Genomic DNA, 26,910 nt, shown 5'->3' on the forward strand with positions numbered 1-26,910 from the left:
TGTTGGAGATGTGGGATGGGAACTGAGGAAACTAGGTTGGGAATGTAGATTTGGGAATCATCTGCCAAGAGATAAGAATTAAACTGATGGGAGCTGATGAAATCACCACAAAAGACAGTATAGAAGGAGAAAAGAAGAAATCCCGTCCAATAGAAGAGGGACTCATTGTCTTCTGCTTGACTCTAGAGGTCACAATTAGGAGAAAATCATAGAAATAGGGTGCAGACTTCTGAGCAGTGGAGCTGCTAGAAATCGTCAAGCAGAGGCAGGATAACAAGTGCTGGGTGATGTTTAGCCCTCCCACTAGTTTGGTGAGGCCTGGAGATCCCTTCCCAGAATAATGTTTTTAAATGCATGGAATATGGAGGATTACAAAGGAAACCAATTATAATGTAATACACTTGTCAAAATATCAAAAAAACAAAGTTTAAAATGTCTATTTCATATAATTGGAAAGAAAGGTAAAATACAAAGAAAAACTAAATAAATGTGTAAATGGATGGCTTGCTAGATAAATAAAACAAACCAAAAACAAATTCAAAGCCCCCAGATGAAGAAGTCCTGCCCTCGCCTTGCCCAGGGTCACAGAACTCATAAATACCAGTCAGCATTCCAACCTATATTTCGACTTGCTATATGCTCTCTAGTATCCCTCTCTAGGGATTCTGGGAATGCTCCTCCAAAGTCTAACGTCTGATTTGTCCTCCCAGCATTCTTAGGGAGAGGAAAATCTAATAATGCACATGTGAGAAACACACAGTACATGAGGCGCAGGTTGGAAAAATAATCTGAGAATCAAAAGATCTTCACACTGGAGGAGCTCAGAGGTCGCACTCCAGGCACGAATCTTTAACCCTTTCTGCACAGTCTTGATAGCTGCTCTCTCAGGGTGCACAGGAACACTAACACGACCACTTCACGGGAGCTCGTTCCAACTGATTGACAATCATGAGACTCCTCCGCCGGAAAGCTCACCCCTCTCCCATGAGCCACCTTGTGATCCCGTCTGGCCACCAGGGACAGACATGACTAGTCTACTCCCTTCCTCAAGATGAGTCATTCTGAAAGAAATATGTTGCGATCTGGCTGGATTCCTCTTTAAGAATGCTCATTTATCAGCTAATTGCAATGTTACAGATGACTGTTAATTATTAAGCATCTATTTGGCACTTGACATCTGAAAACTGCTCTCTAATATGTTTATTAATTAATATCCAAGAGCAGAATCTATTTAGTAAAATAAAGAAACTGAGGCCCCATGTGGGTCACAGGTTTAGTGGAAAAAATGTTGGACTAAAGGGGCAGAGGCGAGAGCTTTCTGCCAGAATCTGGAACTAAAGAACAAAGACCCCAAATCTGCTTCTGTTGAAGGGGAAACTCTATTCATTTTCCACCTGGTCCTGCACCTCCCTTCTCCGAGGTCCTGCCACTTCATCAGTCCCTCTGCTCTTGGATGTCTCTGCCAGGCAGCCAAACACTAGAGAACTCTTCCCCAAGCCTCCACATGATGGGGATGCTGGCCCACACTACTACACTGTAAGCTCCCCGAGGACAGGAACAAGCTTTCTTTCTCACATGTGTTTCTCCACGGCTAAGTAGAGCAGCTGGCACACAGTAGGCATTTTAAAACTATTTACTCACTGACTGGCTAAAATAAGGGGGTGGGTTTGGATAATTTCTAAGGCTGGTCTCGCACCACGATTCCATGATATGCATATGTTTCATAGTGACTGAAAGAAACGCTCCAGAATCAAAACTGGCTTTTCCTCGGGCACACCTTTCTCTAGGTCTTTGCCAATAGGCAGAACTGGATCTGGGGCTGCACGCGTTTACAGGGTGTTTCTAAGACTGTGAGCCATGTCTAAGGACTGCTGCTTTCAAAGTAGATTTGTGAAACTGTTGAGGAAAACAGCAAACAGCTAACATTTTTATTATGTTACTTGAAATTACTTTATCAAAGGTTCATGTTTTAAGAGATACAACACTACACTGGGGATTAAAAGCCTTGAATGCGAGGGCCAGTTCACCTGGGGTTTATTGATAACTCCTGGGGCAGTGATTCTCTGAACATCAGTTTCCTCACCTATAAAATGGGAACATATTGGTATAAATCATTATGATGCAAGAGATATATCACAATCTAACGTTCCCCAGTTAATTCCAGTTCTTGTTCTAATGCAGAGGTCTCAACATGCAGCCAAAAGAACGTGGAGGCCTCGCTGGCAAATCAGATGAAAATGTAATAAGGGAAATAGTTAACAAATGAAATAAAAATACAATAAAACACAGATAATGTTAACTTGTGGTTTTCTAAGTCAATGTATCGTTTTTTTCCTATTTGAATTTGACCCCACTGGCCTGCTGGACCCCATAACACTAAGTGCTGAAAGTGTCAAGTTTGGGTTTTCATAGGTCAGAAAACCCAACAAAACAATTCTAGTTGAAATCAAATGAGATAACATAAGGAAAAAGCTGCTATTATTATCCTGAGTCCAGGCTCTCCCAGAAGCCAGTGGTGTGATCTTATAAGCAAGCCACCAAGCTGGTTTCTCAGCTGAAAAATGGAGACAAGAGCATCTGTTTGGAGAAGAATATCTATCCCACCCCCCTCCTGAGGGCCTGGCCCGAGGTCCCGTACCCTGGAAGGTGCATCGAATGGAAGGAGAGAGCCCACAATTACATCATGGCGGCTCTGGTTCTGCGACCTCCTGCAGATGGGCAGTGCCGGTGGCCTTTTCATGCCTAAATGCTCGCTATTTCCAGCCTGTTCGGCTCCGCTTATTCTCATGCTTCGCTGGCACCCCTGTCAAGACCACAGAAGCCCATTCACACACCGGGGATTAATATTAGGGCAGGAACGTCCATGTCCAATGAGCCATTAGGATTGATTGGAAAGATCTGTTACAGTTTCGGTCCCCGTGGATTACTGAGAGGAGAGACCTCTAAGGAATCTGGGAGAGATTCAAGGGATTTGTTGGATGGGAAAAACATTACATCTTTATTTGTATGAATCTCTAATACTGATATTTGGCCATTTCCCTTTAATTAATTAATTCCAGGTTGCTAAAGGGGTCCAAGACGCCCCCCAAATGGTTAACAATGATAATGATATCTGGCATTTATATAACACTGATGTTATTTTCTTTGGTCTCCATTGCGGTCCTGTGAGGTAGGTGCTATTACACTCCCCATTGAGGCCGAGGAAGGGAGTTGCCCAGAGTGACCCAGCTAGGAAGTTCTCCAGGCCTGATGCAAAGCAAGTTTTCCCGATTCCAAGTCCAGCTCTGGGTGCACACATTGGCCAAACCTCTCACTACAAAGCAAGTGGCAAATCCAGTCCAGCTTTGCTCTTCAGCAGTCCCCCTTCCCCCCAGCTCCCAGGGCACACTCAGAGTCCCGAGGGGACCCGGCTGTCCGACTCCCCCCCCCCATTGTTACCGCGGTGATGACACCAGCTTCTGGTGCTCAAACAAGGGCCCAGGAGCCGGAGCAGCTGGGATGGAATGGAAGCCCCATTACCCTGCGGTCAAGTCTTGGCAGGAGATGACACTCCACAGGCTGTCCTGAGCAACACACCGGGACACCAAGGCAGAACTGCCAGTGCCAATCCCATGGCAGAATGGAGATGGAGAGACAGAGAAGGAGGGTCTGGGAAATACATGGCAAACCCAAAGAAGCCACCATTTCTTTGGTTTTCCTGGGCAGTGTTGAGCTGTCAGGAGGCATGGACCTGGAGGCTGAGGCCAAGCTGCCGTTCCAGGCCCACATCACTCCTGAACAAGGGCCTGATTGTTCTGAGCTGCATTTTCTTTCCTGGGAACGTGGCGGGGCTTGTCTTGCTTGCATGATGGTTGGGATGCACCAGAAGCTCTGGGGTGCCACAGAAAAAGGGGACACCGGAGATCTGGAATCGTGGTCTAGTTCTGCCGGATGGGTAACCCTGGGCCAGTCCCTGCTCTCTGTGCCTCTGTTTCCCATCTGTTAAATGAAGGCCCTGGGCTAGAGAATCTCTAGAATCCCTTCCAAGTCAAAGGCCTGTGCCTCCATGAGGATGTACCCGATATTCCCAATCTACCCTTTTCTCTCACTGGGAACCTAGCACTTGGGAAATGTTCCGTACCCACATGGCTCTACCTACATTTGTGCACAAATCCTAGATCCTGTTGGAAAGGAGGGACAGAGAAGAAAAGCAAAGCAAGAGGAAAACCCGGGGAAGCCTGGGACTCCCGATATCAAATGGGATAACACATGGAAAATGCTTGAAACTCCTCGGGGTAAAGGCATTATATAAATCAAGCACAGGACTCTTAATATTATCATATTAATATGCATGAGTTAAAAGGCTGTGGTCCTTGATCAGAAGAGAGCATCATTCCCCAGAAATTTTAAAGTCAATACAGTCAATTACAGGGCTTCTAAATCCCGATGTATTTGAGCGTATTTGCCCGGGATTTCATTAATTGTGTTTGCCATCTATCTGAAATGATTTATACCCAACATACTCATGTGGCAGCCAAGGGGAGAGATCAAGTCCCCCGGGAGGCGGCTAGAATACCATTTGCACGGCTGTAGTAAAAACCCTTTTAAATAGCTTTTTCAAAGTTTGTGATCCAGTATTTTATCTTACTTAAAACCTAAAGGGCATGGCCAAGTCGGGCTGCCTAGAAATCCCGGGCCCTTTATTGTCAGTTAAAAACAAAGATACGAACTTTGTGCACTAACACGATTAAAAGCCGGGGGGCCGTTAAGCAGATGGAGGGGCTGGCCCACATCCTCTGATGGGAGGTGATTTAGAATAAAAGCTTGGTGTAAAAATCTCACTTTCCTGACTGCGCCAAGGCCCCTATTTGAACGGGCCCGTGTTCCTGCGGAAAGGCTAACGTCAGCGATGATGTAGACAGATCCTCTCCTCGGATTGATGGAAACAAGCCTCGAGAAGGTCCCTGACTTAGTCTAGGTCAGATGTGGAGCCAGGAGGAGGGCCGGGGTTTAAACGCACGCGTCCTGATCCCAAGCTTGGCGCTCTTTCCATTTCCAGGCGTGATCAGATGAGGGTTGGTATTCACAGGACTGGGGAGCACTTGGGGGCCCAGGCCTGGCTCTGGGGCTATTGATGCAAATAGGAAGGCTGCAGAAAGGCTCCATTGATCCCTTGGGTCCAGTGGCTTATAAAAGCTAAGCCAGCCAGCGGCAGAGTCTAGCAACAGAGCCGTTTCTGGACATGGCGAATAAATTACTTAAAAGAGAAGAGATACAAGATCTTAAATGAAATCTTGTCACCCAGGTCACTGAAACACATCCTTTCAGACCCACGTGACTTCAAGATTCATATATGTTAAGAATCTTTGTGGGAACTCAAGTTGTTGCCAAAAGAAAGAACTCTCCGAGGCAAAGTCTCATTGAACCATAGCCGGCTCCGTGACCCAGTGGCCTGAAACGATCTGATTCTCAGAGAAAATTTGTTTTTCCCTTCAAAAGGTAATGAGAATCCCAGCCTTCCACAAGCAAGCTTTTCATGGGAAAAGCCCGGCTCCTCAGCCCACCTTCACGCTACCGTCTGCCCTCTCCTTGTTGTTCTTTCTCCAGACATCCCATTTCTCCATATGCCAGCCCTCTGTCACCCTTCATTCAATCTTGATCTGTTTGAGAGAAGAAACAGTATTTCTTCTTCTGGCAAACTTAATTTGTTTTAGCTTCAATTTCCATCGGAAGAAAGGTCAGCGCATTTATCCGTGATCCCCACAGTCCTTCCCTCCCCTCCTATCAACTTTGATCATTTACTTAAAGAAAGCCTCCTTCCTCACACTCAGAAACATTGCAGAAAAGGGACAGTCTATCTTTAATAAACCCCTTAACTCAGTCCCAAGCACTTTGCCAACCCCCAGGGGCTTCTGGCAGCGCCAGGCCTTCCAAAGGCTGGTCTTTGGCAGCAAGCTTTCACGCAAGCCCTAATTTTATTATCGCTAGTTTATGATTTTCCCTCTTTTCCCTGCTATTTTTAAATGCAGGCAGTAACGGGAGGCGTCTGAAGGCCCAAGAGATGAAGGAACTGTTCCGCTGCCGATTTTCCGTGGCATCAGTGGCCTGTGGAAGTGTCAGGGAGAAGGTGAGCGCTGGGCCTCTCAGGAGGCCGTGGTTGCCCAGCGAGGAACCCATTTCACCTCCTCGCATCCTCTTCTTTTAAAATTTTGGCTTTCGCAGCCTTATGATCTCCTGAAACGCTTCTCAGTTTTGTCCTTGAGCTCTTTTGGTCAGGGGGAGAGGAATTCTCACCGGGACCATCTAGTTCAACATTTCATTTCGAAGGCGTGGAGCAAGGGGCATTTCGGTGAATCCAGGAATGGCCGCCGAGACCGGGCCTTGTGCTGCTCACACACAGCATCCCCTGGCCTTGGGTGTGGAGAAGGAACTTTGTATGGGAGTGGGAGAAAGCGAGAGCCCACTGGGCTTCCCGGCCCTCACCAGGGCCCTCTCCTGAGGCACCTCCTCGATGTCCTGGAGATCGGGTCTCCTCGAGCGCCCTCTCCCACCCCGCGGGCTCTCTGGATGGCAGGAGGCCTTGGTGAGGGCCATTCTGGGAGCCGCCTCCTTCATGGAAGGAGAGCTGGGTGCAAGGCTGGGATCAGAGGGAGCCAGGGCAGGGCCGTGGGTCAAAGGCGCGCCACAGACAGCAAGCCTGGAGCGGTCTGTCTGTTTTTAATGGAGGGAGGGAACAAATGCTGGCTTCTGACAATGGGAAGGAGAGCTCTCCTGTGGGAAAATCCTCGTCCTCTAACTCCCACCCCTATAATCAGAACCAGAAGGGAGATGGGGCCAAGATGGAGAGGCTCCATCGTGGAGAAAATGGACAGTGTGGACCCAAGCTGCTCTGGGATGGGGCTCTGGCTCCCTCGGCGGCCCCTCGGGGCCTTGAGCAGCCTCGGCGATGGCCCCTGATGCAGACCCTCCGTGGGCCCCCCCGAGAGCAGGGGCCCAGATGCCCCGGAAAGGTCCTGGGACTCAGCAAGCACTGCCTGGGGCCTCCAGCTTGGGGAGGGCCTGGGCCTTGTGGGAACCAGGGACTCAGAAGAGGTGGCTTCCCAGCGATCTCAGGGGGTCCGGAGAGGGGGTGGCAGGAGGGGTGCTGCATGGCCGCTGCCCAGCAGACCGCGGCCCCCATGCCCGATGCCCGGCCTACATAAGTGACCTAAAACACTTCCAGGCGCCAGGCTCAGGGCAGGACTTCTGCTCTCTGTGGCAGGAAGGTTTCTGCCGGGCACAGCACAGGCCACCTTAGGGATCAGTGACAGTCCCTCCGCCAGCAGCCAGCCCGGGGAGCTGACCGAGGCAAGGCTCGTAGCGGCAGGACCCACACCCAAGTGTGATTCAAACCCAACTCGGAGCCACGGTGAAAAGCAGAAGGACACAGCTGTCAGGGCCTCTGCAACTGTTCTTCGTGCCAACATCCTGCATCAATTACTCATCAGCACTCGGTTGATAAACTATCAGAACTACTTACCCCTCACCTACCTATGAAAGATAACTTCTGACCCACAAGAGCTGGGTGTTCAATGCCGGGGACACCGGGTCTGAACCCACCAAAGCTCTAACAAAGGGGCGAGCCCCACCCCCCGGGACGGATCATCTACAACCGGGAGCCAAGGTCTGTGCCACAAGGCCGGAGCCCAGCACTGCCCCTCAGGAAGCACCCGCATGCCGTGCTACGAGACAACTTGGAAGTGCCTTTTTCTGCCCCAAAGCTGGGTGTTGGGCAGGCTCCTGGGCTGGAGCAGCAGCAGCCGGGAGCGAGCCATGTGCCCCCAGTGCGAGGGCAAGTCATCTCTGCCATTCTGGCACCCCCCGCCCCCTGCACTGGGGCCTTACAAGGGTTCTGTTTTCTTACGAAAAACAGAGACGGAGCAAAGGGAGAGACGGAGCGGAGAGAGAGAGAGATGGAGGGAAGAGAGATGGAGAAGAGAGATGGACCAGAGAAAGAGACAGAGCGGGCTTATGTGGGATAAGAAACAGGTAAGACAGGAGGCAGCCAGAGGAACCACTTGGTTCAGCCAATCTGCAGCATTGACCAGCAATACTTCTAGGAAAAGCACTGGGACACGGGGCTGGGCCGGGCCTCTGGTTCCGTGTCCTGCAGTGCATTCCACCTCTGGGCCTTGGGATCCATCTGTACGATGGGAGGCCTGGACTCAAGAACCTGCCATTCCTCTCCAACCCTGTGTACCCCAAAACCGGGCTTAGGAAGGGTCAGGCCGTCCCCAGCTCCAGCCTATACCGTCTCGGAGTACCAGGGCTTGTGGCTAGTCTGGAAACCCAAACACGACTCATCATATGGTTTCTATGAAGAAATGTGTCTTCAATTTCAAACCAGTGACTTCCCCGAACAAGCAAACAAGCCTATTTGTAATTGGGGCGCTGCCCAGACACAGAAGTCAGGCAGCAGCCGACTGTCAGGGATCGAATCAGGGAAGACTTCCTGATGGAGGGGGGCAGAGAAGGAAACTCATTTAAAAAGTAAGTTTGCACTGCTATCCTTCATTCTGGTATTACCCACATTTCCCTCTAGAAAACCATAGAATTTGATGGTAAAGAACAGGAAGGAAGGAGAGACTCATTCTACGTAGAGTGATGATGGGAGTAGAAAATGTCGTCCCAGGAGATGGGAAAACCTGGCTCACTCAGACCCACGTGGCTCCACAAAACGCTCCGCTCCTCATCGCCGGTGCGGGCGCGCGGGGATGGCCAGGGTCAGTGAAGAGAGCGACCCAGCTGGGGACGACAAGAAGTCAGAGGATCTGGATTTGAATCTTTCCTCGACAGAATCTGATGCTTCAGCGACTTTTCCGAATACTTTGCTCAGCTGTAACAGAGAGAAAACTTCCCTTGCAACAGCCAAGAGGATGAAGTGAAATAACGCGGGCAACAGTGCTTTTGGTGACCGCAGAGCCGGCCAGCTCTCAGCTGCCGCACGCTACCTCCCAGGCACTCAGCCGGCTCGGTCCCTTCCGCCCTCCGCCGCCTTCCAAAGCGATCCTGGGAATGGCTCTCATTAGTCTGGGGTGGAAGCGCCAACGGGAAAGCCCTCCCAGCTCCATACACGTTCACTAGAAACCAAGGTGTCTGGCACCTCATTTAAATTCCTAACAACAAACTGATTTTGCCTCAAAGAACAGAATTATTAAAGAGCTTGTGAAAGAGCCCTCAATAAATCATAGCATTGGATGGGCAGCTGTTCATTCACAATCGTTTCCTTACAGAATATCCAAGGGGGAGGTCACGGCTCCAAAACCAACAAGAAGAAGTTAGAAGTGGGAGCCCCATTAACACAAATTACGGGCACAGAAGTCTTGCTTTCAAAAACCTTTTCATTTAATTCTATATTTATTCTAAATTTCACAAAGCACCAAATAAAAGAGCCCTTCCCTGTATACCGCAGAACAGGAGAGGATTGTCTAGGATACTATGAGTTTCCATTACATAGAGTAGGTTTTTCTTTTTAATCACTTAATAAATTCAACCTGAAACTTTCAAAATTATATTGCTTTTCCGCAAGTTCCTTCTGTTCTCTTCTCACTTTTTTCTAGGGTCAGGACATCCCTAGGTCTCCTCTCAGTCTTACCACACTTCCATTAGAGGAAAAACAAAAACTCTAATTACAAATAGGTAGTAGGCAAAAAACCATTCTCACACTGGCCTAAAATGTACATTTAAGACTTACATGAACTGATGCTGAGTGAAATGAGCAGAAGCGGGAGATCGTTGTACACGACAACAAGATTATACAATGATCAATTTTGATAGACGTGGCTCTCCTCAACAATGAGATGATTCAAACCAGTTGCACTTGTTCAGTGGTGAAGAGAGAGCCATCACACCCAGAGAGGACTGTGGGAAAAGAGTATGGAACAAAACAGCATTTTCACTCTTTTCATTGTTGATTTTTTCTTCTTCCTTTTCTTCCTCTTCTTCTTTTATTGGTTTGATTTGATTTTTCTTATGTAGCACAATAATTGCATAAATATATACGCAGATATTGGATGTAACATATATTTCTACTATATTTAACATAGATTGAACTACTTGCCACCTAGGGAAGGGGGTATGGGAGAAGAGAGGGGATTGGAACACAGGGTTTTGCAAGGGCTAATGTTAAAGAATTGTCCGTGCGTATGTCTTGAAAAATAAAAAGCTCTAATAAAAAATGTACATCTCATTCTGCTTCATGAATATAGTTGGGTGACATAATGGATAGAATGTAGTATTTGGAGTCAGGAAGATGTGTTCAAATCCTACTTCTGAGATTTACTATTATAGGACTTAACCTCTTTGTACCTCAGTTTCCTTTTCTGTAAAAGAGACATAACAGCACCTACCTCCTCACAGGGTTTTACAAGGATCAACTGAGTTACCAAAAATGCGGCACTTCGCAAACTTTAAAGTATAATAGAAATACTAGATGCTGCTGGTGGTGATGGTAGTAGTAGAGGTAATGATGGTGATAGTAATGGCAGTGGGAAAAGGAAAAGGAGGAAGAGGAAGAGTTCCTCCTCTCTGTAAGGAGTTACATCATTCCTCTGGACTCAACGTCATTTCATAGGTCTTCTGAGTTCTTAAGTAAATTGTCTTTCCTTACATCATGGCGTTCTTTTGTTCCTCCATATCTTTCTAGGTTTTTTCTCTTCCTTTCTTATGGCACATTTGTTCAGCCCTTTCCTGACTGACAGCACCCCCTTAGTTTCCAGGTGTCGAGCACTCCAAAAAGAGCCTAGGAACATTAATTGTAAAGTTCTTTCTTTCTTGATCTCAGGAATATTTGTTGTAGAGTTCTTTCTTTCTTGATCTCAGGAATATTTGTTGTAGAGTTCTTTCTTTCTTGATCTCAGGAATATTTGTTGTAGAGTTCTTTCTTGATCTCAGGAATATTTGTTGAAAAGTTCTTTCTTGATCTCGGGAATATCTGTTATAGAGTTCTTTCTTTCTTGATCTCGGGAATATTTGTTGTAGAATTTTTTCTTGATCTCGGGAATATTTGTTATAGAGAGTTCTTTCTTTCTTGATCTCAGGAATATTTGTTGTAGAGTTCTTTCTTTCTTGATCTCAGGAATATTTGTTGTAGAGTTCTTTCTTTCTTGATCTCAGGAATATTTGTTGTAGAGTTCTTTCTTGATCTCAGGAATATTTGTTGTAGAGTTCTTTCTTGATCTCGGGAATATTTGTTATAGAGTTCTTTCTTTCTTGATCTTAGGAATATTTGTTGTTGAGTTCTTTCTTGATCTCGGGAATATTTGTTATAGAGTTCTTTCTTTCTTGATCTTAGGAATATTTGTTGTCGAGTTCTTTCTTGATCTCGGGAATATTTGTTGTAGAGTTCTTTCTTTCTTGCTAATATCTTATTTAAGATTTTAGCATCAATATTCATTAGGGAGATTGGTCTATAATTTTCTTTCTTTGTTTTCAACCTACCTGGTTTAGGTATCAGTACCATGTCTGTGTCATAAAAGGAGTTTGGTAGGACTCCTTCATTCCCTATTTTTTCAAATAGTTTATAAAGTATTGGGGCTAATTGTTCTTTGAATGTTTGGTAGAATTCACATGTAAATCCATCTGGTCCCGGGGATTTTTTATTAGGGAGTTGATTAATAGCTTGTTCTATTTCTTTTTCTGAAATGGGACTATTTAAGCAATTTACTTCCTCCTCTGATAATCTGGGAAGCCTATATTTTTGGAGGTAGTCATCCATTTCGCTTAGGTTATCAAATTTATTGGCATAAAGTTGGGCAAAGTAACCCCTTATTATTTCTTTAATTTCCTCTTCATCAGTGGTAAGTTCTCCTTTTTCATTTTTAAGACTGCCAATTTGATTTCCCTCTCTCCTTTTTCTAATCAGATTTACCAAAGGTTTATCAATTTTATTGGTTTTTTCATAAAACCAACTCTTAGTTTTATTTATTAGTTCAATAGTTTTTTTACTTTCTATATTACTAATTTCTCCTTTTAATTTTAGAATTTCAAGTTTAGTAATTGATTGGGGGTTTTTAATTTGGTCTTTTTCTAACTTTTTAAGTTCCAGGCTCAATTCATTGATCTTCTCTTTTTCTATTTTATTCAAGTAAGCCTCTAAGGATATAAAATTTCCCCTTATTACTACTTTGGAGTTCTTTCTTTCTTGATCTCAGGAATATTTGTTGTAGAGTTCTTTTTTTCTTGATCTCAGGAATATTTATTGTAGAGTTCTTTCTTGATCTTGGGAATATTTGTTATAGATTTCTTTCTTGATCTCGGGAATATTTGTTATAGAGTTCTTTCTTTCTTGGGAATATTTGTTGTAGAGTTCTTTCTTTCTTGATTTCAGGAACATTTGTTGTAGATTTCTTTCTTTGTTGATCTCTTTAGGGAATGGGGATAACAGGGTTATTGCTTGATCACAGGATGTGTACTATTAATGACTTCAAGGCAGTCCAAAGTGTTTTCCAGAAGAGATGGACTGGTTCACAGTTCATGAGCCCGCTTCCCCCCAGCCCTTCCAACATCTGTCGGTTTCTTTTTTGGGTCATCTTTACTAATTGGATGAGTGCCACGTCGCTTCCATTTGCATCTCTTTAATTCTTAGTGATCTGGTGAATTTTTACATGATTATTGATTGGGTTTCTTCCTTTGAAAACTACCTGCGCACATCCTCTGACCAATATCCTCTGAGAAATGATTCTTGTTCTTAAAAATTGGAATCGATTCCTTATGTTTCTTGGATGTGAGACCTTTGTTAGAGAAATCTGTCATAAAGATTTTTCCCCCAGTAGACGGTTTCCTTTCTAATTTTAACTGCACCAGGGTTCTGGGCATGAATGTTCCAATTTTATACAATTAAAACAGTCCATTTTACCTTGGCAGGGCTCTCTAGCCCTCGCTCACTAACAGCTCTTCCAACCACCGTTACAAGAGATCCTCTGCCCTTGCCTCCCTTGTTTGTTTATGAGATGGCCTACAAATGTCTTCCATCCTTGAAAATGAGCAAAACAAAAGGGCACCAGGCTCTCCGGGCATCTGGCCCCTCACGGGGGCTTCCCAAGGGCCCGTCCCCAGCTGCTGCCCCTTCTCATCCGGCCCAGTTTTGCTCTTTGTGCACTGACATGCTTGGGGTGCCTGGTGACACCCCCAAGCCGCAGAGGGTGCGCTGCCCTCCTGGTCCCCCTCTCCCCAGCGCCTTCTCCCCAAGGTCACCTGCCCGGTCTCTGCCAGCCTGTGGCCCGAGCTCGGCCCTGGGCCCGGCACCGAGGAGGTTGGCGGCGCCAGCTCCGGGCACCCTCTCAGTCTCACTACGTGGCCAGGACCGGCCTCGGCTTCTCTCCCTCCCCTGCCCTCGGTGCTCGGTCTCTGGGAGTACAGCCGCGATTAAAGGTCAGGAAGAGCCCGATTCCTCTCTGGCCGCGGACACTTGGTGGCCGTGAGACCCCAGACGAGACGCCTCACCCGCCAGCCTCGGCCTCCTCGCCTGTAAAAGGGGGATGGGGGGGCCCAAGTGGGATCCTGCTGGTGAGGCATTTTGCCAGGCTCCAAGTGCTGTGTAAGCCCCTCACGGGCTCCCAAGGGGTTAAGCTATGAAGGGTCACAGGCCCCTGCAGCCCCATCCTGTCCCCCCTGGGCCTGGGGGCTGCCTTTCCCTGGGAATCTCCCTGGGGCTCCTCCCATCATCCTTCTCTCTCCTAAAGGAACCCAAGGCCCCGTTTCCTTTTCTCTCGGGTTCCCGGCAGCCAGCACAGGCTCACCAGGTGCAGGACCGGGTGGGGGCAGGGCGGCGGGGGCGGGGCCTCCCGGCCCAGCTCTGGCTCTCGGGCCCCCGCGGGCTCCTCCCACAGCAGTCACCAAGCGCTCCTCCGACTCCGACCCTGGGCCAGGCCGAGGGCAGGTGCGGACTCCGGAAGGACTCCGGGCTGGTGAGGGAGACGCCACGGGGACATCGCCGCACCACCGAGGCACGTGCCGGAGGCAGGGGCGGGGCAGCCTTCCGGGGTGGGGCAGCCTTTGGGGCGGGGTTTACATGAGGTAAGGGACCCCAAACCCGGGGCCTTGCTGCGCATAGCCAGAGAGCGCCCCCTGGTGAGGCGCTGCCACCTCCGGGGGCCCCGGACCCCGCCCGCTCCCTCCGCCCCGTCTCTCCCCACTGCTCCTCGCTGGGGCCTGCCGGTCACTCAGAGGCCAGAGGCGCGGGCTCCCTCCTCCCGCCTCCCGGCGCCGCCGCACTGCAGGAGGAAAGGCTTGTGTCCTCGCGGCAGCCCCCAAAGGTGCCGGTCACCCGATTTATGAGACGGAGGACACAGGCCATAAGCCCGGCCCGGCAGCGTTACTGACGGTCTCTCCCACCGAGGCCCTGTCGGCGCGCGCCGCTCGCTGACAATCCCATTGGTCTCCCGGGAGCCTGACGCACCGGGCGCTGGGAAGGCTTCGGAAGCCGGTGCTCCCTGGGAGCACTCGGCCTCGGGGACAAAGGCACGTTCTTACCTTTTAACCCCACCTCTCCTCCTCCTGGAAGTCTAACAATGACCTCATTACAGCCGCTCCCACAGACCGGCGTGGAATTCACATCAGGGCAATCGCAAGCTTTAGAATAATATACACGACATAAAAATGTCTGCACAGCGGGCCAAGAAAAACAGCTTTGTGTTTGGAGGAAGCGCTGTGGTCGGGATGATGTCATCAGAAAGCGTCAAATTAATTTCCTGCAGTTACATCCTCCAGGAAATCCAGGAGCTCGGCTCGCTCCCAAACCCAAGAAGCCATTTTTGTCCATAACGGCTAATTAAGAAGCCAGATGTAGGATCCATTTGGGGCCGTCGGGAGGGAGGCCTTTCTCCTAAGTCCTAGAGATCAGGTTTCATTATTAAAGATTTGGGGCATTAATGGGATCAAAAGAAACCGCCCCCAGGTAACCCGAAGTCTCTCCACTGGCACTAGGGGATGTAACGGAGATCTAAGAAGGCTGGGGAGTCGGCCTCCAGCCCCGTCCAGATCTCTGCGCCCCTGGGCCCCTCCTCACTCACTGCCTCGGCCGGCGTCAGTCACAGAGCCGGGGCCTCCTCGTCTGTAAAATGGATCCTCCCCTCCTCCAGGGCATTACACGCCATGAGCTAGGGAGCGCTTCCTTCACTGGCTTGTTCAAGGACACGCAAGAAATGGTAGTGGTAGTAGTGCCGGTGATAGTAGTGCTGGTGGGGGGAGTAACAGTGTAGACATAGCAATAGTGCTAGTGGTGGGAGTAACAGTGTAAACATAGTAGTAGTGCCGGTGGTAGTAGTGATGGTGGTGAGAGTAACAGTGTAGACATAGTAGTACTGGTGGTAGTAGTGCTGGTGGTGGGAGTAACAGTGTAGACATAGCAGTAGTGCTAGTGGTGGGAGTAACAGTGTAGACATAGCAGTAGTGCCGGTGGTAGTAGTGATGGTGGTGGGAGTAACAGTGTAGACATAGTAGTACTGGTAGTAGTAGTGGTGGTAGTAGTGCTGGTAGTGGGAGTAACAGTGTAGACATAGTAGTACTGGTAGTAGTAGTGGTGGTAGTAGTGCTGGTAGTGGGAGTAACAGTGTAGACATAGTAGTAGTGCTGGTGGTGGGAGTAACAGTGTAGACATAGTAGTAGTGCCGGTGGTGGGAGTAACAGTGTAGACATAGCAGTAATGCTAGTGGTGGGAGTAACAGTGTAGACATAGTAGTACTGCTAGTAGTAGTGGTGGTAGTAGTGCTGGTAGTGGGAGTAACAGTGTAGACATAGTAGTACTGGTAGTAGTAGTGGTGGTAGTAGTGCTGGTAGTGGGAGTAACAGTGTAGACATAGCAGTAGTGCTGGTGGTGGGAGTAACAGTGTAGACATAGTAGTAGTGCTGGTGGTGGGAGTAACAGTGTAGACATAGCAGTAGTGCTAGTGGTGGGAGTAACAGTGTAGACATAGTAGTAGTGCTGGTGGTGGGAGTAACAGTGTAGACATAGCAGTAGTGCTAGTGGTGGGAGTAACAGTGTAGACATAGTAGTAGTGCTGGTGGTAGTAGTACTGGTGGTGGGAGTAACAGTGTAGACATAGTAGTAGTACTGGTAGTAGTAGTGGTGGTGGTGGGAGTAACAGTGTAGACATAGTAGTAGTGCTGGTAGTAGTAGTGGTGGTGGTGGGAACAGAGACACAGCAGCCGCAGCCGCCGCAGCCATATGGAGCGTACCCGGTTCTCACGGCACTCAAGGCCTGGTGCTTTACATCTTCCCTCATTTGCCCCCCACCATGACCCTGGGTCGTTATACAGTTATCCCCATTTTACAGCTGAGAACACGGAGGTGGGAGCTTGCTCAGGGTCACAAGTTCGCAGGTGTGAGGTCAGGGCCGGGCCCAGGCCATCTCGACCCCAGCTTACTGCTCTGGCCACTGAGCCACTGACCACCCACCAAGTTTGGAACGCCAAGAGACGGAGGTACAAGTCAGAATTTGAACACAGGACCCCAGCTCCAAATCCAGTGCTTCTCATGAGGAAATGGGAGGGACGCAAGGACAAGGAGCGCGCTCCCGCTGCACAATTTCAGGGGCAGTTTCTAATGGCAGCCAAGCGAGAAGGGAGGAAGTGTGAGGGCCCAGGTTAAGACGACCTTAGTCCAAATCCTGCCTCAGAGTCACTTCTCCTCTGCCTGCCTCACCTTTCCCGTCTGTAACATGGGTCTAGCTCATTGTGAGCACTCACCACAGAGAAAAGGGCTGCGGGAGGAGCCCCACCCCCACTCTAATGGAACTACCGTCCTTCAAGTAACCTTGACCTCCAATGACCAGCCCTTCATGACTGTGGACAACTATGGCCGACTCCCAGAAGGTTCATATGACACTGGCTTTAAAGTCAGAAAGGACTAAGCAGGAAGCAGCGTGGGAGCAAAGAAGGAGGGAAAGGAGAAAAAGCTTCCAGGCTCTACGGAGACTTTCCAGCGGCACAGACGGATCCCTCACTCGGACTGAGGAGGGGCCTCCTCGGGGGTCCTCCAGGCCAGCGCTTTCACTGGGGGTGCTATGGAGGGGCTCCCTGATCTTAGGCTCCTCTTCTCCCCTCTCCTTCCCTCCTCCTCCTTCCTTCTCTCCCCTCTCCTCCTTCCCTCTCCTCTCCCACTCCTCTTCTCCTTTCCTTTTTCACCGAGCTGTCACCTCCTGCAGTGTCCCCCCAGCTTCCTCTGTCCCCGTCAGCAGGGGCAGGCACAGAACTCAGCACTGCCCCCGGCCCGTTGCGTCTCTGTTTCCCCAGGAAGGTCGGGAACCCCCGTCCCAGCTCCCGCCCGTCCCAGCTCCCACCTGTCCCAGCTCCCGCCCCTGCTCTCCTTTGTGCCCTGAGGATCGTCCTGAGTGCTTCATCCTTCCTCACTGTCCCAGAGCCAGGGAACTTTGCTCCCTGATGATGGACCTCCCCCTCACCCCACCCCCGTGACTCTGGACCTGCTTTTCTAAGCCTTTTGCTCGGCAGGAGGCCTTTGCCTCTGTCTTGGACCGCTCCCGTTGCCGGATGAAAGGCGACCCGGCGTTTTTAGCACAGTCTCCGATCTTTCCGAGGCAGATGGGCTTTCTCAGGCCTGGCAGAAGTGCGCCCGCGCCCGGGCCTGCAGCTCCCCTGACGTTCAGTGTTTGTTTTCTGTCGGTTTTGCCCATCTGAGCGTCTCTCATGTTCGCAGAGGAAGCTGTAAGGAAACAGGGTCTGCTGAAGAACAGCCGAGTGAATGGAGCATCCAGGGCAACGAGGCAGTATGGCGGGGAGAGCGCCGGGCCTGGAATCGGCGGGGCCCGAGTTCGGATCTAGCTGGGTGACCCGGGGCAGGTCCTTTAAGCCAGTTTCCCTCGGTTTCCACATCTGTAAAATGAGCTGGAGAAGAACATGGCCAACCCCCTGCCAAGAAAGCACCCGTGGGGCCAGGGAGAGGACCCGGCCGAGGATGACCAGAAAGGCCGGCATTGGGCCCAGATCCGAGCTCTCTGCCCTGGGTCACATGCTGACCTGAGAGCCCCAGGGAGAGGCAGAGGAGGGGGGCCTGGTGCCCTGGGCTGCATGGGTACAAACATGCTCTGGCGCGCAGCCCTTCCTTCCATATGATGCCACAGCTGGACCTTGGCTCCGGCGGCTCAGGATTCTCTGCCCTCAAGCTCCTGGTGCTGACAGTCATCAGTCCCAACAACATGTGTGCCCTTTAGACCATGGGCACCCTTCAGTCGTGGGCACGTGCATAACATGGGCAAGAGCTTCCTGCACGGGCTGCGGGGCCCATAATGTTACCCATGGAGGGCGCAGAGGGCCCGGCAGTGAAGGACAAACTGACCTGTCCTGTTCTTCCTCGTGGACGCCCCCAAGTCTTTCTGGCCCCACTGCCCACGGCGGGCCTCTCCTGGATGGCCTGTTCATATAAACTGAGGCAGGAAGTCCAGGCTGTTGGGGAGGCTCTGGGAGAAAAAGCTCAGCCCTCAAAGATCACCTCAAAGATTTGGGGAAACAAAACTAGGATCAGCACATAAACGTGTGTCCTGGATGGTTCCAGCAGAGGACCCACAGTCAGGACAGGAACCAGCCGAATCCCGGGAGGCCCCATGGTGCTATTCGGGACACACCCGGCACCCACAGCAGGGCTTCCCTGGCTCTTCCCGTCGCGATCCTTTCCCTCCAGACCATTTTTACATGACCCCAAATGTGCACATCAAACTGGTTGCAAATCAAACATTCACTGATAATAAATCTTCATTTCATGACCCCATATTGCTACCAAACCCCACAGGGAGTCAGGACCCATAGGTTAGAAGCTGGGAACTAAAGGATTCCCTTAAACAGCAAGAGATACAGCAGCACGGCGGCCCTCTGGGAGCGAGGCCTGCAGGCCAGGGAGACCCCACATGGCAGAGCTGGGGCGCAGGCCTTTGGAAGCACGCCGCAGTCCCGGGCACGGACCAAGGCTTTCCACCATCAGAGGACCAGAGAAAGGGAATTCCCCCGAGGAGAGCGGCCAAGGTGACTCAAGTTTCAGTCACAGGAACCTCTGAGAAGACCCCCTGGCATTTTTTCAGAATGGAGCCCCAAATCTTGGAAAATGGCAGCCGGCTGCTCTCCGGCTTCCCGCGGAACAGAGAAAGGGAAATGTGCTCAACCAACCTTACAGGTGCCCAAAACAGAGAGCCCAAGGTCCTTCCCGGAGAGGGCCTTGTTAAAATGTCCTTCCTCTATGTCTCTAAAACCTGACTTGGCAACGCATCAGCCCGGCTGATCGGGAGGGAGGAAACGGCCCAATGACCCTGCAGGGTCCCCTCTGGTCCTTAGACTTCACTGATTTGCTGAAAATGCACAGAGGCCGAGCTTTGCAAAGCCGAGATAACACTGGCCGGGATGAAATGCTCCACTAGGAGGAGAAAAGAAAATCAATGACGGTTCTTTCTTTTTAAAAAATACCAACTGCTCCACTGATACTTTGCCAGTTATCGGGGCATAGCTCCATTCACCAACCTCAGGGGAGATCCATGAGCTGAAGTTCTAATAATAGATCAACATCTTATTTGTCGGATATTTTCATGGGATCAGCTGCACGTGAGTTAGGAACGGAGCTCAGCCTGTGAGCTTCACACTTTCACCGAGACTTTTTTACTATATTTTAATCACACACACACACACACACACACACACACACACACACACACCCTCTTCTTGCCCAATGCTGCGGGTGAGTGGTGGTTTCCATGGCTATCACGGGGCCGGACCTTGCTCCGGCCAGACTCAGTGACCACCGCCCACACGCTTGGGGTCCTTGCCTCGGCTTTTCACATCTCTCCTCTCCCCGACACCCGGCAAACCCCATTAGTGTGTCACTGTGCTTCTCCCGCCTGCTTCCTGATTGGCCGTTTCTAACCAACTGCCATTTACCCAAAAAGTTGAACAAGGGCTCCGCGAGGGCCGGGGGCCTGACTCAGAACCTCACGCAGAGACTTTGTGGCTGACGGCGCCTCCAGTGCAGAACAGCCGGGATTAAGCAATCACTAAGGTACGCCTGGAAATCGCGGCACTGATAGAAGGTGCGGAATGAGCTCCGAGAACATCGCTGCCTGTGACGCTCCTGTGCCCGCACCGTGACCCGCGGTGCCTTCCCATGCCACCCGCGCGCCTCTGCCCATCACAGACGCCGTCATACCCACTGCGATTCCCTCACAGACTCCTCGGCTCCGAGACGACCAGGGCCTCACCCTCCGCAGGGTTGGACAAAGCCCGAAGGAGCCGCCAGGCTCTGCTGAAGTGAAGCCGCCTCCATCCCCAACCCCAGCGCGGTGACCCCCAAAGAGACGCAGATACGGTCAGAGGAAAGAACGGCCCGACTGCCCCCACGGGGAGCGGGGTCCGCTGTGACCCCCAGCTCATCGATCCTACCTCTCGGTCCTTGAGCTTCATGGCCAGCACCAGCTGGTGTCTGTGGTTCGTGAGGGCCTCCCGGTAGTTTCCTTTGGAGAAGAATGCCGAGCCCAAATTGCCGTGAGCCCGGCATTCGCCCGTCTGGTCACCTGGGCAGAGAAGCAAACGGAGAGCTGGTGAGGACCACGTGGAGGGGCCTCCCAAGGAAAGAAACGCCCGTTTCTTCCGCAGATTCTAAGCCCTGGCTCACTCTCCCTCAGGAGAAGGATTTTTTTCCAGGACCCAGGCCAGAAAGGGCACAGAAGTCCACCCCGGATGAGGAACTTCGGCCCCAAGGACCACAGGGCACGGCAGAGCGCGGGGCCGAGGCTCCCGGAAACGAGAGGTTAAACCCCTCACCACGAGCCGGACGCTCATGGGCCTCCTCGCCGCTTCGCCCACAACCCTTCACCCTGAGCGGGGAGCCAGCAGGCGCCTTTAGGCCTTGGATCCCTCTCGGTCCTGATTTGGGACTGAGGTTCTACAAAATGCAGCTCGATCCAAAGCCTTGCATGCAGTAGGCACATAATGTTTGCTAAAGTGGAGGTCTCGGGCATCAGCCCATGGCTGTGATGCCTCCAAGGGGGGCAGAGCCCAACAGACACAGACTGGCACAAGCAGCCCCAGCCCGGCGCCCAAACCCAGCAGAACCCCGCTCAGGACACGCAGCTCATGGTCCCGGGGACGTTTCCCTAACAGACAGATACCCGCCCCCTCGTCATGTTCTCTGAACAGAAAGTCTGGACAGAGACCTGGCCCCCTGTAGCCGCAGGGCTCAGAAACTGGGAGGCCCGAGGGGTCAAAACCCACGGCAATGTCGTCCTCTGCCCAGCTGCCCACACTGCGCCAGCCAGGTGGGGAGGAGTGAGATGGGACAAAAGGCCCTCCTCTCACCAACGTTTTTTAATTCTTGCCCTCAGCCCCCAAGAAGAATAGAGAGTTCCCCAGCCCCTCCATCTTCCAAGACCCCTGGTGGGCCGCACGAGAAACCACAGTCCCGCAGGTGAGCCAAGGTCCCCCAAGTGCTCGGCGGGCCACAGGGTGGGCCCCAACAAGGGCCGATGGATGAAGGTCCCGCCAGCCCCTGAGGTTCCTGGGGCCGTACCTAAGGTCTTGGCCACATCCAGATCCTGTTGCATATAGCCAGTGCTTTTCTCTGTGTTGCCCAGGGACCAGTAGGCGCTGCTCAGGGCGGAGAACACGGAGCCCCTGAGCTTCAGGCTGCACGTGCCGATCTTGAGGGCGGCTTCCAGGACCACCACGGAGGCACCGTGATGGCCGGCCGTCAGCAGCTCCTGGCCGACCACCGACACCACCACGAAGGGGCTCTTGTCCAGTTTCATCTTCTGAAGCTGCTGGTAGGTGGGCTCGAGGGACTCTGAAAAGGGAAAGGACGGAGGGGATCAGAGATAAGCGGCAGCGGCCCCCAGAGCCCCCGCCCACCCTGGCAAGGGCCCTCCCAAAGAAAGGCCTGCTGTGGGTCAGGTCCTCGTCCCACAGCCCCCGAGGGGCTCCCTGCAGCTGAAGGGACTACGGCTCCTGCCCTGTGTGGCCCAGAGGAGGGAGACCCCAAGGATGGCGGTGTCTGGAAAGGGGAGGAAGAAGAGAGCTGGAGACTCTCAGCAGAAGTGGGAAGCGGAGAGAACCCAGACAAGGCCTTGGGAAGGGCAAGATCGAATCTGGCTAAACCCCAGAGGGCATGGGCAAGGCAGGAAAGGATGAGGAGTCAGGGCTGCCTCGCAGGCTCCTGGGAGCTGGAGGCTCTGGGCGGGGGGAAGGCCCATCCCCACTTGGGCCGGGAGGTTCCCAGACATAAATATCGACGAATGTGCCCGCGACCTCGAGCCCAACCCTTCTCCCGGCCACCCATGCCCTCCATAAGGCAGAAGCTCCCCCCGAATCCCCGCTGCTCCCTAACACAAACACCCCTTGAAGAGCCACGTATATCCCCCCGGTGCCCTCACGGGACAGAAGCTACGTGTGTGCAGGGCCATATTCAGGTACATCTATGGAAATACCCCAGGGAGACCACATATAAAGAACATTTCCCATGAACCCACGCTAACATTGTAAAAACGTGAAAACGTATGTGAAAATATTATTTGCATTTCAGAGATAAACAGACTGAGGCTCAGACGCATAGAGACTTATCTTAAGGCTTCATGCTTGGGAACCACCGGCACTGAGCTTTCTCATGTGAAAAAAAGCAAGAAAAGGAAAGAATGTGTGAGAGAGATAGAGACAAGAAGAAGAATAAAAGCAAATAATGTGGGGCAGCTAGGGGGCACTATAGTGGATAGAGCACCAGCCCCAAAGTCAGGAGGACCTGAGTTCAAATCCAGCCTCAGACACTTAACACTTCCTAGCTGTGACCCTGGGCAAGTCACTTAACCCCAATGGCCTCAGCAAAGGAAAAAAAAATAAAAAGGGCAGATAATGGGTGAACAGGGAAAAATATGGATCTGGATCTATCGAAATATATGAATCTGGATTTTGAGTAAATGAAGAACAGTGATTCCAGAAGAATCCTCAAACTTTCCAGAAGCAAAAGGGAAAGCAGCTCCCGAGCTCCGCTTTGTACAACTGGATAACGTGAGTCAATTAGCAGAAACCAGGGAATCTGCACACAAGAGACATTTAATAATTGCATTCAGAAAATATGTATTAAGCACCTCTGATTTACAAAGGCTGCTAGAGGCTCTCGAGGAGATCCAAAGGCTAGGGAAGATAAATCCCTGCCCTCAAAGGACTCAGATTTCAGTAAGGAGACAAGACACAAGAGGAGGAAATTCCTGGGATCCAAAACCAAGTCCTGTGGGAGGCAAGAAGGGATGAGAAGCGTCAGCCACAACGATCCTGGGACATGAGTCTCTGGGAGACAGTATCACGCACATGCTAGATCATGGAAGTCAGCAGAATAAAGCTAGCGTATAGAAAATACAACAAAGAACACGCCTGAGAAAACTGATGACGAGCGCGCTGATTCGGAACTTCAGGCGGCCCCAGCCCGGAACTAGGGGCCAGAATGGGGAGGACCTGCTCCAGGAGCACCAAAGCGGGCGCTCAACCAAGGGGCGGCTTCAGGAGGAAGCCTGTTTCCCCTCATTGGAGATTTCCAAACAAAGGCAGAAGGATTGCTTTTGAGCTCTAATTTATAGAGGGCGTGGCCCAGCTGGACACTGAGATCTCTGCAACTCTAGAACTAGCTGAGGGATCCTGGGACATCCCCATCGCCCTTGTGAGGCTCAGGTTCCAGACCTGCAAAGGTGAGGGAACAATGATTGGGTCATGTCCCCGTGAAGACCTTCCCTCTGACCCTTCCAACCCCTCCAAACCCCTCCAAAATCAGAATTAGGAACGAGATACACAGTAACTTTAATTGTTGCCATCTAGGACAGCTAAAATCCTAATGAGGCAACACTTGAAGTAACAGCAGTCCAGCCAACCCCTAACCACTGAGCCCCCTTCCCAACTGCCCACCATGGTCCCATCCGTGGCTGCCCAAGCTGACCCAAGTCTACCCTCACTTCCTCCAGCAGCCTCCAGAAGACTAAAAGGCTGGAGCTGGCTCAAACTGAGACAGCAGCACAGCGCTTCCTGGGCTATGAAACTCAATCAAGCGCAGAGAGAAGGAACGAATTAGGGCAAGGTGAGGGGTAGGTAGTGCGGTCCTCCACCAAGCCTCCAGCTGGGGCCACTTCTGTCCCCCCAGAAATCATCTGGGGAAGGGCCGAGACCTGAGAGAGAGAAACTCCCCCCGGTGGGAGGAAGCTGAGGGGGCTTCGAGGTCCGGCCTCCGGGAAAGCCACAGTCAAGTCAGTCAGAGAGTGAGTGACAGGGGGATATGAGAGAGAGAAGGGGGGAGTCCAATTACCGAAGCGTTCAAAGACGTTGAGCATGAGCAGATAAACCAATGGGGACATTTAATAACAAAAGGCAATATGGCCTCCAGATCAACTAAAAGAGTCCAGATAGCCATGAATAAATATTTCAAGACAAAGGAAAACGAATTAACACTTGAAGAAGTGGAAGATGCTGTGGATTCCCAAGAGAGCATGGAACCCTAGCGGGATGTTCCTGAATGGTTTAAAAGAGAAACAAACATCGGGAGAGTGGAATTTACTGCCGGCACAGCAGAAATAATTGGCAGACGAGAAAAACTCAGATCCATGGTGGCAAAGAAACAAAAGAGAAGATTACTGATTGGAAAGGCAGACACACAGAAGGACAGCTGGAAAAAGAGAAGCGACAAGCAATAATGTTAAAAGAAAACATGATCTCCTTACAGGCAAAATATATTCTAAAGATGGCATCCAAAGAAATAACTTGCTCTCGGAAGAATACGACTCGAAGAAACTTATCGTGATGCAAGAAATATTTTTAATAAAGCTGTCCAGAATTTCAGAACACAGAAAACAAACTGCAGTAGAAAGAACCCGCAGATTGCCTGCAGAAGAAAAAGAAAAAAGCCGAGTGCCGCAAACTCCAACCCACACTGGTCAAATTGAACAATTCTGATGACAAATGCCACGTTCTGCAAGCAACCAGGAGAAAGATCATCAAATACAGGGGAAAGACACTTGAATACAGGGAGAAAAAAGCCACTACATTTTCCTCTAGAGCTATTTCTAGCTCAATTTCTCTTGTTCTGTGTTCTAAGATCCTTAACAGCTCTGACATTCTATGCCGGAGGAGGGGAGTGGGGAGGCAGCCTCTCGGCCCCAAACTGCTGCCTTCCTCACTCGCCACGCCGACACCCTGTCCCAGGCTCGGCTTCTCTGCAGCAGACTCAGATATAAAAAGTACAATATTTGCAAATCCATAAAAACAGAGAGAGCTGCTTATTATAAGCATGTCACAGTTTATGACAAGATGATATGTCTGCCATATATAAATATATCTATTCTTCTTCACAACTCTATTTTAAAGCATCATTTGGAAAGGCTACAAGCTAGAAATCAGAAGGACAACAGCAGGGGGAGAGGCTGTTTCTCCACGAGGGTTGGTGGGGCAGCCACAAGAACAGCTGGGGAAGGATCAGGGGTCAGGTCCCAGCACCCGTAAGATGGCTCGGGGCCCCTGGCTTGTGGGCGCCACCTTTCCTCTCAGGAGCTATAAGAGGAGGAGAGACCAGAAAGGGGGGTTCTAGCTGTGCAGTTATAAGGCCTGGGTCGAATCCTGGTTCTGGGGCTGATGACGGGGGCCACGCTCTGTGCTGCCCAGCAGGAGGGGCTGGATTGAAGGACTCCTCTTCCACATCCAAATGGCTGCACAAGATGTCCCCAGCCTTTTCCCCTCCTCCCTCGGGCTCTTCTGCTAAGCCACGCCTAGCCCTTCCCTAGAAAAGGCTCCGACTGGCTGCTCCTCGGTGCCGCACCAAAGGTCGCTGGCCAAATGGACTGGGCTAAAACGCAGCTGTCACAACGTATGACTTCAAGTCTCACTTCTGGACCCAGCAGCTCTCTCCCAAGTCTGGTTACCATGGCGACCCCCAAATTGACCAAGGTCGGAGTGCTTCTTCCTTCAGTCAGATTTCTGCAGAGCGAACAAAGAGCACTTTGACATCACGGGCAGGCCCATGAGCACCTGATGCCCAGGACCTCTGTGGCGAGGTCCAATTAATAGGCTCACGTACAGGCAGAAGAGCCCAGAGCTTCCCCAACAGAGTGAAATCCCCCTGGAGGATTCAAAGCAGAAGCTGGAGGATCCCATAGGAATAAGGATGGGGCAATTCTGATGGACCATCCAAACAGGATCAGAATCACAGATTCTCTGGATCAGAAAGGGCCTCAGGAACCACAGGAGTCCAGAGGGGACTTCAAGGGCCACAGGAGTGCAGAAGGGGAGCAGGATGGGCTTCAGGGACTACAAGAACCCAGAGTGGGACCTCAGGGTCACAGGTACCCAGAAGGAAAGCAGGATGGGCTTCAGGGGCCACAGGAGCCCAGAGTGGGACCTCAGGGCCACAGGTACCCAGAGGGAGAGCAGGGTGGGCACAGGAGCCAAGAAGGGGAGCTGGATAGCTCAGGGACCACTTAATCCAATCTCATTACTGGATGGTTTGTGGACACCAATGTCTGAAGAATGAGGTGACATGCCCCAGTCACATAATCAGGAGGCAGCAGAACCAGGATTCACATGCCAGCTCTTTGTTCCAAATTCATTGTCTTTCCATGGGCCTGTGGAATGCCCAGCCTTGGCTGATGACCCTGAGGGAGGGAGAACTCACTGACTCCTAGGACCGGAGCCACTGGGAGCTGCCCTCAATGCTCAGCCCATTGCTCCTGCCCCTGTTCTCTCCAAGTCCTCTTCCCATCAAAGCTCTCACGTCCTCCCCGGCTCTTCTATCTGCAGGTTTCCGTGGATCCCCTCAGGACATGAATTCCAGCTCCTTCCTCGCCCTTGTGGCCCATGAACGCCCCAGCCTGTCATGGTCCTTCCTCAAACACAGCACCCAGAGCCGAGCAGGGACAGCCGGGGAGACCCTTCCCCTGTGGT

At 51.1% G+C, this 26,910-nt stretch overlaps 1 protein-coding gene across 1 annotated transcript in view; it reads right to left on the reverse strand.

The window, feature by feature from the left end:
- Positions 1-26,910, reverse strand: part of TTC28 (tetratricopeptide repeat domain 28) — a 224,000-nt gene that overhangs the window by 187,950 nt on the left and 9,140 nt on the right. Inside the window, exons 2-3 of the mRNA XM_051973038.1 lie at positions 21,518-21,790; positions 20,392-20,522 (exon numbers count right to left, since the gene is read on the reverse strand). Coding sequence (XP_051828998.1) covers positions 20,392-20,522; positions 21,518-21,790 — 404 coding nt within the window. The remainder of the gene's footprint in view (positions 1-20,391; positions 20,523-21,517; positions 21,791-26,910) is intronic.

The sequence above is a fragment of the Antechinus flavipes genome, chromosome 1 (assembly GCF_016432865.1).
Source record: "Antechinus flavipes isolate AdamAnt ecotype Samford, QLD, Australia chromosome 1, AdamAnt_v2, whole genome shotgun sequence".
NCBI lineage: Eukaryota > Metazoa > Chordata > Mammalia > Dasyuromorphia > Dasyuridae > Antechinus > Antechinus flavipes.